The sequence below is a fragment of the Malassezia pachydermatis genome (genome assembly GCF_001278385.1).
Source record: "Malassezia pachydermatis strain CBS 1879 chromosome Unknown scaffold3, whole genome shotgun sequence".
NCBI classification, from domain to species: domain Eukaryota; kingdom Fungi; phylum Basidiomycota; class Malasseziomycetes; order Malasseziales; family Malasseziaceae; genus Malassezia; species Malassezia pachydermatis.
In genome coordinates, this window is record NW_017253140.1 from 290064 (window position 1) to 306410 (window position 16347).

The following is a 16347-nucleotide window of genomic DNA, read 5'->3' on the forward strand; positions in this document are numbered from 1 at the left end:
AGAAATTGGGTGGCTCGGCTCTTTATACCGGCCGACAACTTTTTTTCCTATTTTTTTTTTCAACGCACGTTCTGTATACATGCTGACTAATCTACATGCAGAAGCACGGCCGGGTGCATACGCCAGCAAGGCCGTTCTCTGCGACCAGCCTAGGCTGGCCAGGCAGCGTGCGCGCCTATGGCACATCCACAGCCACCAAGTCCATGCCTGTACCAAATTCTTGATCAAAGTCGTCTGCTAGTGTGTGCATAGTTTGTAAATCCATATCATGGCCCGACGCCAATTCTGTCTTGTGCTTCTCCACCCACTCGTCCGACTCCTGCTGCATGAGACGCTCAAACGCTTCGCGCTCTTTTAGTTGGCGACGCTCAATATCTTCGACATCCCACAAACTGATCCCATTCTTGCCTTCGGGATAAGGCTGTCCCATAGATCGCATGAACCTCTTGCTCTCGACAATCGCCATATCTGTCGAGAGATTGCTAAATACCGGCTCGATGTATTGTGCAATCCATTTGGGCAGCTTGGCACGCTTGTCAGATCGCGCAAAACGTTTGTCGGCAAACACCATGAGTCCATAATCAGACTTTCCACGCAGAACACGTCCTACACACTGCGCCGCATGCCTCATAGCGTCGAAGGTGAGGAAATCGTTCTCTTTGATGCGGAAATTGTCGCGTAAAAACTCCAGTCGAGCTTTCAAGATACGCGACTCGGTATATTGGTACGGCACACCAAACATGACCACAGCTCGTCCATAGTTATGGTCAAAATCAATGCCTTCCGACACTTTCCCTCGTGCTACCGAGAGCAAGATAGCACCTCGGCCATTGTCACATGCCCGTCGGTAGTTTTCCAAGGCAATACTTGTTTCCGGCGCGTCCGGCGTCTCAATGAAAATCAGCTTATGCTTCCAAACCTCATCCAAAATGCCCATATCGTGCCAGGCAGCCACAATACTCTCCATGTACAAATAGGATGGGAAGAAAGCTACGATACCATCAGGGATCGTACGCGAGAATTCAATGAGAATATTGCCGTAGTTTCGTACCACAGAGGGATCGTTTCGTACTTCAAATCGTGAGCTGATAGCCACTTGATCGCTTCCTCTCGTGATGACTAGGGGCAGGAAACACTGACGTGTCAGTGTCATGGTATAGCTCTCTTGCACCACTGTATCGAAGCGGAGCATTTTCGGGTACATATCCAAAGGGCTGATCGTACCACTTGTGATAATCACACTGCTAAAGCGCTCAAACACAGGCGCAATAGCCAAGCTGGCATCCAGGCATGTGAAATGGAAGATGGGGTTGGGTACTGTCGCATGGTCCGTCTCGAAGGGCTCTAGAATGAGCAAGAATCCCTTGTCGTACGTGGAGACCAGCGTAGCAAAGAAAGCCACAGTTTGCAGTGCCGAGTACTCATCAATACGCGTAAGCTCGAGCGTCTGTACCAGCATACGAAGACGTTCTGCACAGAAACGCAGTGGTTTCCGCTCGATAAAGGTAATTTCTTTCAAGTGCTGCAAAAAGCTAGCGGGCGTCTCCGCCACCACATGAAGGACGCGCATACGCGTTTTGAGGTACTCCACAAAGCGGCGCAGGAACGCCACAAAGTGCTCTGCACGACGAATGTTGCCTGGCACAGCTTCTTGGAGTAGGTCGTCTGGCAACACGGGGTTCGCCATGAACGTCTCTGCCTCTCGATCGTCGCTTTGCTGTTGTAGACCTTCAACAAGACGCAGGTATTCATCTTGTAGCTTGGCTGCGTCTACCTTTTTCACCTCATCCACTTTTTCCGCGAGCTGGTTGATGCAGCGATAGGCATTGTCCAAAATCGGTCTCGTTAAATCAATGCTCAAGGACTCGATGCACACGTTGTCTTTGATGAGCGACAGAGTATACGTACCAATATTGTGGGCCTCGTCAAATACAACAATAGCATCCTTACTTAGTTCCTTACTCACTTGCTCGGCCACTTTGGGGTCCAGCAAGTAGTGGAAACTGTAAATGATGATGTCACAAAACGGCATCATACGTCGCACTGCAAAATAAGGGCATATCCCTTTATCGCGTGCATACTCCTTCACTTCCTCGATGGTCCATACACCTGGTGGAATGAGATGCCCAGGCTCCAGCTTGCCTAGCTCTTCATGGAAGTCACACAGTTCCACCGACCCTGGGTTTTGACGGCCCTTTTCACAGGCCCACGAACTTGTCATATCTCGACATCGTGCATCTACGACCTTGCCTTTGCGTTCCTGGCTGATGACGGGATGGACACACATGTTTTTGCGGCTACTCAGACCCACGGCCAGGATATCTTCCATCTGTCCTTCGGCCTGGTCCACATCGACATCCATCGGCTCGCCCCCATCCGCATCCTTTGCCGCCGTATTGTACTTTGCACGATACGCCATCAATCGTTTCAACTCGGCCAGTGCCTTCTCAATCTCTGGCACGGTTCGTGAGCAATATACCAATTTTCGGCTCCCTGGATAAAACTTGTCGTGTGAGTCACTGTGCCTATACGTACACGTTGGTAGCTGACAATCAAACTTAGAAGAGATACAGTTTTCCCTGTGCCTGAGGGCATCTCTAGCACACAGTGTCCTTTGACATCCAAGGTCCGCTTCAAGTCTACCATATACGCATACTGCTCAGGATAGATCTTGGGGTATGGGAAGAGGACCGGAAGGTCATCGATATAGAACTTCATGGCCACTGTCCGATCTTCGCCTCACCTCAGCACGTACTCGTTGAGCCCAAGCCGTGTCAAAGCCTTGAGGCCAATGTGGTTCTAGGCCTGTGCGGCGTGGTGGGATGGCAAGCCACCGTGGCGCTTCCGACTCGACATGTGGAGGGCGGCGTGACGTCTGACCACTCCTCTCCCTGTATCATACCTATCATGGCCGCACCCTTGGCTACGTTATGCAAGGGTCACCGTGGCGTGCGAGATCAGGCGCGTGTATATATAGATCGTGTTAAGATATGGGAAATGCAAGGCAATGCGCGGAGTATTCAGGATATCAGTGCCAGTATCCCAGCTATCTGTGTATGGCTGGCTACAGAGGTGTACGTATTCCAACACACAGCTCACCTCCAGCGTTGAAGGACATGACATCACTATGCAGGATATCGTCCGGGCTTCTGGGCTGTCCCCATCCAAATTTGAAAAGTCTGTCGATCTTATCCGCAATGTGGTGACTTTGCCCACCTCGACATCGCGGACGCGACTCCCTACGCGAAAAGCTGCTTTGACTTCCCAGTCTACCTCACTTGCTCAAACGAAAAAGCCCAAACTGGATAAAGAGGCGCTTCTTGACAAAGCTAAGGCAATTCAGCGCGGCAAGTTCGAACCGTCCAGTCCTTTCGAGCCCGCGGCTACCTCAAGCTCCATGTCTTTTCGGGCCATACTTCCTTCGCCTATGGAGCCTATGCATCGCAAAATCGAGCCGGCAGAAAGTCTTCCGATCCTACCGCCGCCCAAGCCTGCACCACCCCCTAAGGTAATCAAGAAGACACCCGTGCCTGCACCGTTATCGAAGGAGCAAGAACAAGTGCATACGCGTCTGCTCTCTGTCGGTATCCCCAAGTTCCGAGAAGGCATTAAGTTTGACGTGCAGCCCAGGAGAAAGCGTGGAAGGCCTCCTGCTGAACGGCTTACGACGCAGCAAATTAAAGACAAAATGTTCTTGGCGACGCTCTATTCCACTCGCCCCGAGGAAACACCATCCCAAGACGCTAGCGTTCCGGCACGCTATGTACGACTTTCCCAACTGTCATCCAAAGAAGCGCATTGGATGCGCCCACTTCCGATACCATTAGTTATGTCCCATGTCGACCCGTCCGCCCACCAAGTCTCCTACCAAGAGCTCTGGGCTGCCAGGGCGCGTCAGTGGCATCTATAGCAATGTTACGTCAGCATCGACGCGACGCGTCAGTCCTCACGCAACCAACACCATGACGGTGGAAGCTGACGCCATGGAGGAAGAGGAGGTACGCTGTCCTGCTTCTTATACCAGCGTATGAAAAAACTGGACTTTTTATTGCAACGTTCCAGTATATACAGTCGAGTCATGGGCGAAAAGTTGCTTCGACGGCAACAAGAAGACCGTCCTGCCAAGCGCGCACGTACCACCGAAGCCCCAGCATCGCTGGCTGATCTCGCCCATCGAGAGCAGCCAGCCCTCGTGACAGGCGCAACGCTCAAACCTTATCAGATGGATGGTCTGGTATGGCTGACTAGCCTCTACGAGAATGGGCTGAATGGCATCCTTGCGGACGAGATGGGATTGGGGTACGTATACAACATCTCACCCAAGGAAAACCCTACAGACCATTGCCTTTCTAGCCCACCTGTATGAAAAGGGAATTCATGGACCTTTTCTTATCGTGGCACCACTCTCCACGACCTTCAATTGGCAAGACGAGTTTACAAAGTACGTCCCGTGAATTCTTACTCAGATTCGCTCCTACAATACCCACTCTTCTGTACCATGGCGCCAAAGCTGAACGCTTGTCATTACAAAAAAAGTTCCGTTCCAAATCCTCGACAACCACCCTGTCTGTTGTTATCACCAGCTACGAAATGATCCTGAAAGATCGCGCCTTTCTGGGCAAGCAGGCGTGGAAATTCGTGGTGGTCGACGAAGGCCACCGTCTGAAAAACCTCCATTCTCGCCTGCTTCGTGAGCTAAAGCAGTTTAGAACTAGCAATCGTCTTATCCTGACAGGCACGCCATTGCATAACAACTTGGCCGAGTTGTGGTCCTTGTTAAACTTCATTTTGCCCGACATTTTTGATGATTTGGCCACCTTCGAGCAATGGTTTAATCTTGGCGAGGCGAACGATGATGGAAGTAAATCTGAATCTGTTACCACATCTTTTGCTAAATGGAGCACGGACACTGCGTGCCGTGTCGTACAGCAGCTCCATGACATCCTCAAACCGTTTCTACTTCGGCGGGTCAAGTCTGAGGTTGAGCGCAACCTGCCGCCGAAACAGGAATACTTGCTGTATACGCATTTATCGACACAACAAGCACTCATGTACAACTTGGTGCTTGACGGATCGTTTCGCGCCTGGCTTACTGCGAGAAAAGCTTGTCTTCCTCTCGACTATGATACGGACTCTCTATCTCAAACAGAGAAAGATGCGCTTGCCTTGGCAACAAAGGAAGTACAAGCGATGCGACTCGACAACACTCTGATGCAACTGCGCAAGATATGCTGCCATCCCTACTTGTTCGACTGGCCTGTCGTAGCAGGTACAGATCAGCTTCAAATTGACGCTCAACTTGTCCAGCAGAGTGGGAAAATGCGCATGCTAGATTGCCTTGTCTCCGCCCTTATTACTCGAGGACATCGCGTGCTTATTTTCTCGCAGTTTTCACACATGCTTAACATTCTAGAGATTTGGGCCCAAGATCTCAAGCAATGGAACACGTTCCGTATCGATGGATCCACGCCACAAGACCGACGCGCTGAGCAAGTACGTCGTTTTAACGATCCTGATTCAGACTGTCATGTGTTTTTGCTAAGTACACGTGCCAGTGGACTCGGTATCAATCTAGTGGGAGCTGATACAGTGATCTTTTTTGACAGCGATTGGAACCCTCAAATGGATCTGCAGGCCCAAGATCGTGTACATCGTATTGGACAGACAAATCCTGTCCTAGTGTTCCGACTGGTTGCTTCTGACACCATCGAGCAAGACATACTCCAAAAAGCGCGTGCCAAGCGTCTGCTGGAAGCCGTGGTCATCCAGAAGGGCAAATTTCTACGGCCTATCACCCATGCGCGTCTTAAAGATACCTATGATACCAACGCTGATCTGACCACACTGATCCCTGCACTCATGAAGCTCGAAGCCGAAACATCTGGCGAGGACGATCAACCACCGATCTCAGACGCTGATTTGGAGAGATTGCTCGACCGATCTGAGAAAGCCTATGCTCGAACAGATGGATGGATCTCCACCGACGATGCCTCTACGAAGGATCCCCTACAGCCCGTTGCTGTGTTTGAAGTGTCAGAGACCCAAGCGGACAGTGCGCAAGGCAAGCTCGCGTCCTTCTTTCGCAATGCGGAGAATGCAGGTAGTGATGACTAAGCAGCTCCCACGATCGCTGAACGTCTCTTCGTCGTGGTAGCTTTATGGCTCGTGGTAGTAAAAACCGGCAAGCCAAGGCGGCTGCCAAATCTGCGGCGGCGGCAGTCTCTGCATCTGACAAGGTAGAAGTCCCGCCTGCAGAGGAAGCACCACCTGCTCCCACGTCTACGGAGGTGCCATCCACAGCCGCGTCCACATCTGCCCAAGATGCAGCGGGTTCCTCGCCAGAAACGAAGGAGAGCGATGTCCCTGCCTCTGATGATATGCCTACGTCCAATCCTGTGGACGAAGAAGCAGAAATAAGCGAGGCCAACGAGCCTGCGCCTACAGAGACAAGCACCTCAGAGCCCACTGTCGTTCCGGAGGCTCCGCCGGTGTCGGAAGATCCGACATTGCCGGCCGAGGACGCCGAGACCCCTCCTACGTCTAGCACAAAAGAAGAGGTGGCGCCTGCAGTCCCTGAGAAAGCGGAAACCAAGGTAGACATTCTGGATCGAATGTCACCGGAGGAGCGTGAGAAGGAGCTGCGCGACCAAGTGACGCACTTGAATGCCAAGCTCGTCGCTTCGTTCAACCGCATGTCTGATCTGGAAGACGATCTATCTGTGGCCCACAATCGGATCATGGTCCATACGACGCGTATCGCTGAGCTGAGTAAGGAACGTGATCAGTACATTTCTGCTCTGAACACAGGTCTGTTGGTGGAAAAAGCACATGTCACGGCGGAAATGCAGCGCATGATGGAGCGTGTCGTCGACGAAGCGGCACAGCGTGGTAAGGCAGAGAGCGACAAGACGCGTATTGAAGCTGAGCTGGAAGAACTGAGTGCATCACTATTCAATGAGGCTAACAAAATGGTGGCTGTTGAGCGTCTGGCGCGTGCTAAGGCGGAAGAGAAGAGTGAGAGTTTGGAGCGAAGTTTGCATCACACTGAGCAGCTCATGTCGGAACAGCAAGATCTCATCAAGTCTATGCAAAGCGACTTGGAATCGCTACGCCTTCATCCCGAGGCGGAGTCTGCGGAAGCATCGACTGTCATGGAACCCTCTTCTATGGCGGCGTCGGTGGTCGTCTCCCCGCCCACTGTCAATGTGAACATCCCTGCGTACCAAGAGTTTTTGAGCTTTTTGCATCATCTGCGTGGCCTGCATCAGCAGCTATCACCGTACTTTGAAATGGTGGAGCGGGGCACCGACTGGACCAAGACGCCGCCTGCGCCTGGTGCCATGTCGCTAGGCGGCGTCGTGTCACCTGCCATCTCTGGGTCGCCGTCCGTCGTACGACACCGTGACTATCCTCATTTACCGATCTCGGCAGAGCAGCTGGTCCAGCTCTCTGGCCAGACGACGCTACCGTTCATCAAGCGTATGCAAGAAGAAGATTCCGACCCTTGTCTTCGTCTCAGTCATGCGCCTGGTCTCAATTGGCTAGCACGTCGGCAGGCTACTACGGCTTTGCTGGATGGCAATGTGGTGATTGAGCCGCTGTTTGCAGGTGGCCGTATTGAGAACGAGGAGGCGTTACGGGCAGAATACGGCGTCCTAGCGCCTACGCCATGTGCGCTCTGCGGCACACCGCTACTCAACGTGACGGCTTTGGTACCTGGTGCTCAGACCTCGTCTGCCGATCTCGGTGGCTTGCGTGCTGCCGCCGGTGGACTGGCCTATTCGCTGCGTGACTCCACCTCGTCGCGACGCAGTCTTCCGTCCTTGTTCCATTCCCTACGACGCGGTATCGATCGCTCTCAATCATCGTCTCCTCAGCCGGATGGCAGGGCAGAGACGAAGGAATCTACCGAGATCTTTTCTCAAGACATGTCGTCGCCGCAGCTTACGGATTCCCTGCCGATCCCGACACACTACTTCCGGATCTCTGATCACGCGTCTGGCCGTCATCTGATCTGTACACATCATTGTCTGCAGCGGTTGCGCGTGGTATGTGCATTCTGGTCGTTCCTACGTACGCTGGAACGAGCGATTGTGTTGGAAGGCAAAGTCGAGCCTGAGGTTGTTGGCCAGACGCGGATCCTGCCATCCAGCCAGGAGGCACCGAAAGCATCCTCGGACGCTGCGCCGGTGCCTGACGTGAACGAGCAAGAAGGTCAGGTCGGCCCTACTGCGGAACCAGCGTCGCCGGAAAAGGCGTCCACAGACACGACTGAGGCCGCTGCCATATCCTCGAAGAAAGACTCGGACGAGTCGGATGATGAGGAGATCGATGTGTTTGACGAGGCGATGGGCGACGCTGTGCAAGGAGATACAAGTGCGTCCAAGGATGAGACTGTGACAGCGGCCGCGCCCCCGCCTCCCTTGCCAGCTCGTCGTCCCTCTACACCCAACGTACATGGACCCTTACGCACGTCGTTCCCATGGCAGTCAGATCGGACCCATTTGGCTTGGGAAGAGAGTTTGTGGGCCGAAGTATTGCGGTACAAGGAGCTCATGTGGAAGGCGCGCGTGGGCATCGATTTGACTCAGCTAGACATTGTATAGTGCTTCATTGTAACGTTTTTGCTGGACTCCACTTGGCTGGGCGCGCAAAAAAGGAGGCGTCGAGACGATGCTGTCGCCTCCACTTTTCTTCGACGATGGCGCCGAGGAAGAAGAGTGCGGCGATCAAGTCGAGCGGCGCGACATCGTCGAAGGCCGCGCCGTTGCCTGACTGGGTCAAAGGCGGCGGACCCAAACCGCCGCCTCCTACTGGCACGAACAAGGATGGGACAGCGCAGCTGTTCCCCCCGCGATTCAAGACGCCTCTGAACATCATGTACGAGCGTATCCAGAAAATGCCTGGGTGGCTCAAACCGGAGGTCGAGCCGATCAAACGCAAGGATGGATATACGTGTGTCATTACGCTTCGTAAGGAAAACAAGCAGGATCGGTCAAACCCATTCACGATCCGCATGGAGCCCAAAGAGCCTGGCGCACGCTTGGCCTGCGAATCGAGTTTGCATGCCAAGCACTGGGGCGCGACTTATGTCCTTTTTCGCCTCTTTAACCACCTAGGCCTCCATCGTGTGCTGCCGCCTGGTCCTCGTGAGTACTGGCTCGAGCTGGAATCTGTGAAGGCCCAAGCACCGGAAAGTGATGCGTGGAAATGGGCGGCCGATCCGTTTGAGGCGATCGCCAAACGCGATGCGGAGGCAGAAGCCCGGGAAAAAGAAAAGGCAGCACGCGAGGCCGCCAAGAACGATCCATCCAAGAAGCCTATGAGCAAGGCATGGCAGCGTGCACAAGAAGTGCGTATGGCGCCTGCTCTACGTGAGCTGGTCGAAAACACTATTCGTGCTCGAATGAGTGAACTGCCAATTACGACAGAGACAAATACTGTGCGTGACAAGATGGCATCTCTCTCGCTGGATAAAAAGGCCCTGGAGCGCGAACTAAGTGCCCTTGGTGTACGTCCAGGCTACATACGTCGAGTACTTGCCTGGCTGGAAGATGCGCGAACCAAGTATGCCTCATCTGCTGCACAGGAGCAGCTTCAAAAGGCACACCCGCTGCTTTCTTCCATTCTGGCGCTACCGAATCGAGAAGCAGCGCTTGAATACATTGTACTGTACACGCCCGAGCAAGATTTGCCTGTCAAGCTTCGCCCTACCGCTTCCTCTGAGTCGTTCGTTACAATGGCGGCAAGTGGTAGTGATCAGGAACAACTGGTGGATCGGTGGACTGTGGACAAGCTATCTCGTTGTGCAGGCTTCCCTCGCGAAAACATTGCTCGGGCCTTGGCGGCGGTGCGCGAGGCAGAGGTCACCGACTCGATCCCAGCACGAGAAGGATTGGTCCTCGATCTGCTACTGCATCAACTGATGGGCGCACATTATGCTCTGTCGCAAGCTCGTCTTTGCGAGCCTGACGAGGCACTGACACAAAAACGAGCCGATGAGCGTGCGTTGCTTCTCGCATGCATGAGCGACGATGATGTACGTTCTGTGCCGGACAAGGATGCCATTCACGCTGAGGACTACGATGTGCATATTGGTACGCATGAAGGGGAGGATGTTTATTTGCGTGTGACATTGCATCCCATGTCACACTACTTGGAAAATGGCGCGGCTCTGCCTACCATATACGTTACAAGCTCCAAGCTACCCACATTTCTTCGACTGGCGCTTACACGCCATGCGATGCAATGTCTATGTGGAAAACGTGCCGATATTCGAGAAACTCTCGAAGCAGAGGAAGGTGGAGTCCTGTTTTTACTGTGTGAAGAGCTTAAGGAGCAGTTGCCGACGTTCCTCAACGACCCTCCTGCCTTGGACGAAGTGATGGAACATCTCGTCGAGGCTGCTCCGACGACCGCAGCACGTGCTATTCACCAAACGGAAGCGACACGCCCGACCGCTGTGCCACGCAAAGGAGGTCCACGCGCGGCGCGGCCGCTCCAACGTGAGGCCCATGTGGATGAAACGCTGCAAGCGACGCAGCAGCGCTGCTATGCTTCTGCTTCGTACCGTGACTCGATCGGGCGTGTACGTGAATCTCTTCCAGCCTTTGCAGCGCGCGAAAAGCTGCTTGAAACACTACGTACACAGCGTGTGGTTTTGATTGCCGGTGAAACGGGTTGTGGTAAGACGACGCAAGTACCTCAGTTCTTACTGGACGATGCTATTGAACGGGGATGTGGCAGTCTTTGCAGTATTGTTGTTACTCAGCCACGCCGAGTTTCTGCGATGGGTGTTGCTGCGCGTGTAGCGGCTGAGCGAGGGGAGACATTGGACGCGTCCATGAAAGACGACCAGCAAGTCGGCTACGCTATCCGTGGTGAGCGTCGCGCTGGGCGCGGATGCCGTCTACTTTTCACAACCACTGGTGTGCTGCTTCGTCGAATGGCGACAGGTGTAGATCCTCATCTGCAATCGATTTCTCATGTGATTGTGGACGAGGTCCATGAGCGCAGTACCGATTCTGACTTTCTGCTACTGCTACTCCGTGATGTGCTGGTAAAGAACCCTCATTTGCATGTCGTGCTGATGAGTGCTACGATTCAGGCGGATACATTTACCTCGTACTTTGATGGGGCGCCGTACTTTTTCATTCCAGGACGTACGTTCCCTGTGCAGGATCACTACCTGGAAGATATTGTGCGCTACACATCGTACCGCTCTGCGTACCCGACTTCGCGTGTCGACGAGCGTATTGAGGCGTTGTACGATGCAACAGACATGGACGAAGATGCGATGCGGACGATGCGGACGCTCGTATCCTCGCCACGCATTGACTACGATCTGTTGGCTCAGACGGTTGCATATGCGTGTGAGCGAGCTACCAAGGTAGATGGCACAGGCTCTCTTCGTGGCTGTGCAGCCATCCTTGTCTTCTGCCCAGGTGTGGGCGAGATTCGGCAAGCGATGGACGCCATTGCCGCCCTGCAGCTCCGTGATATTGTGCTCTTGCCCTTGCATGCCAATCTGCCCGCCAGTGAACAGCGCCGTGTCTTCCAGCCCGTGGGTGCGCGCCAACGCAAAGTGGTGGTATCGACGAATGTGGCAGAGACGTCGATTACCATTCCTGAGGTGTGCTATGTCATTGATACCGGGCGTGTGCGTGAGGCGCAGTACGATGCTCAGGCCGGTGTCACGCGTCTTCTGGATGCATGGGCTTCTCGCGCAGCCTGCAAGCAGCGCGCAGGTCGTGCAGGTCGTACGATGCCTGGCGAGTGTTTCCGGCTGTACACACGTGTCGTGGAAGCGCAGCATCAACGTGCCCAGTCTGTCCCAGAAATACAACGTACGCCGCTGGAAGGTGTGGTCCTGCAGGTCAAGGCGTTGCAGCCAAAGGGCGATGTGAAAGCGTTCTTGCAGAAAGCCATCGATCCACCCTCCATGGACGCCCTGGAAGCGACGCATACGCGCTTAGTGATTGCCGGCGCCTTGCATGCGGAGGGCGGGTACAGTGCCACGCTCACGCCCCTGGGTCGTCACCTGGCCACGCTGCCGCTGGACGTGCGGCAAGGCAAGATGCTGGTTCTTGCGTGCCTCTTTGAGTGTGTGGAGCCGCTGCTGCATGTGGTCACATTGCTGTCCACGCGTCCTATGGTGGCAGGCTCGATGCAGCATGATACGAGTGCGACACAAGCTCGTGCACAATTCTTGATTGGCCAAAGTGATCTGCTCACGCAAGCGCATCTCCTCGCGACGTGGCTGCGTATGCGGTTTGAAAAGGCGCCTATGCGGCAGCAGCGGCAGTTCTGTGACACGCATGGTCTTTCGCTGCAAGCGCTGCAGGAGATGGAGCTTACGCGAGCGACGCTTCTTCGTCAGCTGGAAGAGGTGGGGCTGGTAGACCGAGCCTACGTACAAGGCTACCGCGAGCAAGGTCCACGCTGGCCGACGCAAGCCTCGAGCCTGTCCTACGATACCCACAGCCAGAACATCAACGTGCTACGTTCCCTGCTGCTTGCCGCGCTATGGCCCTCGGTCGTGCGTGTGGATGCGCCGTCTGCGAAGTACAATGCGTCAGCGTCGGGGGCTGTGCTGAAAGAGGCGCAGGCCAAGGAACTGCACTACTTTGACGAACAGGACGGCCGCGTGTTCCTGCACCCGAGCTCGCTGCTCTTTCATGCGACCAAGTACAAATCCAACTATGTTGTTGCCTTCCAGAAGAGTGCGAGTGGTGCCGCAGATGCGGCGCGTACCTATTTGCGCGATGTGACAGAGGTGCCGCTGTACGCTCTGCTTCTGTTTGGCGGTCCGTTGTACGTCGACCACGAAGTGGGCGGGATGACCATCTCTACCGGCATGGAGCCCAGTGCGGATGCCTGGGTACGTGTGCGTGCGAATTCGCGCATTGGTGTGCTATGCCGTCAACTACGTCAGCTCCTGGATCGCGCCTTGGAAGAGGGTGTGGAAGATCCACATGCGTGGGTATCTGCGTCGCACCAAGAGGTGGTCCGCGTTATGATGGCGCTGGTATCGCAGGATGGTCTGGAGTCCACGACGTCGGCGCCTGGACCATGACAGTATGTACGTCCATAGGCACCGTTAATCGCTGTGGCTCTTGCTGCGGCACTAGCGCCAATGCACGCACCAGCGGCAGCCGGTAGGGCCCCATACGCTGCGGCCGTAGGGCTACCGTGTACGTACGTTCTTCGCCGGGCAAGAGCATGGAGCATGTGACCTTGCGAGGCCCGGCGGCCAGGGCTGTGTCAGGCACCTCGACGTCGATCGTTGCGTCGGCCACATGGTACGCATCCTGATTAAGCACGTGCATCGTCATCCAGATCGCCTCGCCCACAACGACCGTAGGCGGCGCTGTGACGTGCACACGAACACGCGCCCACGGCGGCGGCGTGAGCGCTGGGATCGGCACATGCGTTTCGCAGGGCCATGGCTGGTCACGCTCTGGCCGACGCCATTGTACGACCAACGTAGAAGCGGTCGTGGCATCGTTGTGGATGTCGGCGGCGGTGTATGTGACTTGCAGCGGCGCGATCCACGTCGCTGTGGTTCGTGGCGACCACACCGGGAAGGCAGGCGCCTCGTTCGGCGTAGGCGCGCCCCATACAGCGCCGGCCTGGATGCCCAGCTCCGGCGCTACGGCCACGTACACGTGCTCCAGCTGTAGCGCGTCTGTGCCCAGGTACTCCACATGCAGAAGAACGCGCCCATCGCTTGCGTCGCGCCAGTGCACATGCGACTGGACGTGGAGCAAGGGCTGGACGTGTACTCCATGCGTCTCGGTGGACGTGGCATGGGTGTGCACACGGAACGTGCCGAGGATGGAGGGCGCACGTAGCCACAACGTCGACGCCGCGACACTGTCCATGGCCTCCTGCGCGCTCGTTTCGTCGAGCCATGCAGCCCCCGTCGCCCAGGCCTCAGGCGCGACACGCACCGTGGTAGGCGTCGTGGGCATGGTGATGCCGACCACTTCGCCAGGGTACATGGTCGTGGGCACGTTGATGGCCACGTGCTCTGCGACGGCATGCAACGTGCGCACGTCTGGCCGGGGGGGCAGTGGTAGGCGCTGGTGCGTCGTAGGTACGTACCATACACACGGTGCGTCGCGGTCCACATCGATCGCCAGGTCGACCGGTGCGAGCGGCGTTTGCAGTGTGAGGACCACATGCGAGAATGTCACGTCACTCGCCTGGGACACCGCCATAGCGCCTTGCACCCAGAGCGGCGCCTTGTCGGCCCATGTCCACGAGGTCGTACCTGTGCCTGGACGTTGCGCCGGCCATGCGATCGCCTCGCGCATCGTCACCTGCGTCGTGGGCGCTTGTGCATCGTACGTCACAACACACACCGGTGTATCTGACTCACGTGCATACACACGCAGCGTGCGCCAGGGCCAGGAGGGCAGCCTAGACGTAGCCCAGGGCTCGATCCGCAGCTGCCATGCCATGGAGCCAGGAAGCGTCAGCGTGCCCCGCGCAAACACGGCGCAGACATGCAGCCAGTGCGACGCGGCGCCTGGGTCGAGTGGCAAGACGGTCTCGCTCGACGTCGCCTCGTCTGATGTATCGTACGAGACATCGTACTGCTGAGCTACGGGGGCCAGTTCCAGCGCCAATCGCATCGTCGCTGCTGGATCGTGCGATGCTCGCGCACACGTCCACGCATGGTACGCCACAGCGTACCGAAGCTTCGTCCATGTCTCACGACGGTACCAACGCAGATTGCGCTCCAGGTACTGCAACGCTTGCGCAGGCTCCGTCTCCTGGTACACCCCCGCCAAACGTGTCGCGGTCATGTGCGCTAGACGCCCACGCTGCGCGTGCCGGAACGTGTCGTAGGCCAAGCTCAGTGCATGCACGACCAGCGCACGAACGTCCACCGACGTGTCGGTGGCGTAGGCCGCGCGCTGCATTGTGCACAGCGCGGCATGGTAGCGCAGCACGCCCGGCTCGAAACAACTCGTCGTGAGGCCGGCGTCCTGGAGCAGCGTCGCCATCAGGGCATACTGCTTCGCACGCCACGCCCAGAACTCGGGCGTGCTAGCGCCAATGCCCCACCCTGTACTGAGCACACTCATCTCGTGCTGATGCATAGTGAAAATACGCAAGGCGACGACCTCGTCACCCCGGTACAAGGCCCCTTTGATGCGCTTGAACGCAAGCGTATCGACCAGCACCTTGGCCTCGGCCCAGCGCCGCGTTCGTGGTGCGAGAAGCTTGGTATCGGCCAGGTACGTGCGGAGGAGCGCTTCGTACGCTTCGGTATACTGTGTATCGGCTTCGGCATACTCGCCTTGCAGTTCAGCAAGCACAGCTAATTTATAGTGCGTTCGTACATGCCAGCCCGGCGGCGAGAGGATCGGCGAGGGCGTCCGAAGCAGATGCGCTTGCGCCGCCGCCTGCATGATGGGCTGCGTGACGGATGGCGGCGGTGGATACCGCGCCCGATTCCGACGAACATGGCGCGCGTGCTGGCGGTAGTGCTCGCGCGTATGCTGCGACGCCGTCGCATACACATCTGTCAGAAAAGCAGGCAGTCGGCTCATATCGTGCGCATTGAACACAAGCATCGTACCTCGCGCTTCGAGGCCAGCAGCACGCCGAATATGATGTAGCCGCGCTTCTTGGCCAGCGAGCAGCGAGGCCGGCTCACACAGTAGTACCACCATGACTTTGATCCCACGCGGCGCTAGCGACGTACGCAGTGCTATGATCGCTTCAATCAGCGCCGTGTCAGCCTGCAACGTCGCCTCTGTGGAGGCAGGCAGGCAGAAAAAGGCCAGGTGGACGCCTGGCATGTACTCTGTATGCTTTCGAATCCACGACGGCGATACAATGCCATCTGGGAACAGCGGGCCGCCAGGAAACAGCGGCGAGAGGGGCGAGCGCGGCGGTAGCGCTTGCAACGCGTGCTTCGCGTCCACATCTGTGATCCGCGCCCCTGCCCGCATGCGCGCGGGCGGTAGGACATGCGCATAGTCGACCATCACCGTATGCAAACGAGGCGGCGAGCCTGGCGCATACCATAGACGTGGCCGCGCTTGCGGCGCGAACGCTTCAACGATGGCATGACATACGTTCGGGTACACAGACGTGGGATGCGCTAACGTGGGATAGGACGGCGTTCGCTCGGCGACCAATCCACTTACATGCACACATGGCAGCAGATGCACAATGAGCTCAGACGGGTACGAAGACGAGGACGTCGCTCTATGGCCGCCCTGCTTGCTTGGGTCCATGCACCACGTTACAACGTCGTGGAGATGGCGCCGTGGCCGTAGAGCGACGTACGTGCGTGCCTGCCGCGCGCGTCTCTCCACGCATCACGTG

At 56.3% G+C, this 16347-nt stretch overlaps 6 protein-coding genes across 6 annotated transcripts; 4 read left to right on the top strand and 2 right to left on the bottom strand.

The window, feature by feature from the left end:
• Positions 1–175: 175 nt before the first annotated feature.
• Malapachy_0739 (dna repair helicase) lies at positions 176–2718 on the bottom strand (the record flags this gene model as incomplete). The annotated part of the gene is made up of 2 exons (XM_018135253.1): positions 176–2503; positions 2536–2718. The coding sequence occupies 2 exons, from the start codon at positions 2716–2718 to the stop codon at positions 176–178; spliced, it is 2511 nt and encodes an 836-aa protein (XP_017992666.1).
• Positions 2719–2907: 189 nt separating this feature from the next.
• On the top strand, positions 2908–3910 carry Malapachy_0784 (hypothetical protein; the record flags this gene model as incomplete). Its single annotated transcript, XM_018135297.1, has 2 exons — positions 2908–3074; positions 3106–3910. The coding sequence occupies 2 exons, from the start codon at positions 2908–2910 to the stop codon at positions 3908–3910; spliced, it is 972 nt and encodes a 323-aa protein (XP_017992182.1).
• Positions 3911–3962: 52 nt separating this feature from the next.
• On the top strand, positions 3963–6114 carry Malapachy_0762 (lymphoid-specific helicase-like protein; the record flags this gene model as incomplete). The annotated part of the gene is made up of 4 exons (XM_018135276.1): positions 3963–3998; positions 4025–4299; positions 4325–4441; positions 4467–6114. The coding sequence occupies 4 exons, from the start codon at positions 3963–3965 to the stop codon at positions 6112–6114; spliced, it is 2076 nt and encodes a 691-aa protein (XP_017992194.1).
• Positions 6115–6158: 44 nt separating this feature from the next.
• On the top strand, positions 6159–8606 carry Malapachy_0781 (hypothetical protein; the record flags this gene model as incomplete). Its single annotated transcript, XM_018135294.1, has 1 exon — positions 6159–8606. One exon carries the CDS (start codon positions 6159–6161, stop codon positions 8604–8606), a length of 2448 nt encoding a protein of 815 aa, XP_017992181.1.
• A 95-nt stretch (positions 8607–8701) lies between these two features.
• Positions 8702–13075, top strand: Malapachy_0768 (atp-dependent rna helicase a; the record flags this gene model as incomplete). Its single annotated transcript, XM_018135281.1, has 1 exon — positions 8702–13075. One exon carries the CDS (start codon positions 8702–8704, stop codon positions 13073–13075), a length of 4374 nt encoding a protein of 1457 aa, XP_017992195.1.
• Positions 13014–16256, bottom strand: Malapachy_0789 (hypothetical protein; the record flags this gene model as incomplete). Its single annotated transcript, XM_018135302.1, has 1 exon — positions 13014–16256. The coding sequence occupies one exon, from the start codon at positions 16254–16256 to the stop codon at positions 13014–13016; it is 3243 nt and encodes a 1080-aa protein (XP_017992476.1).
• Between the last annotated feature and the right edge of the window lie 91 nt (positions 16257–16347).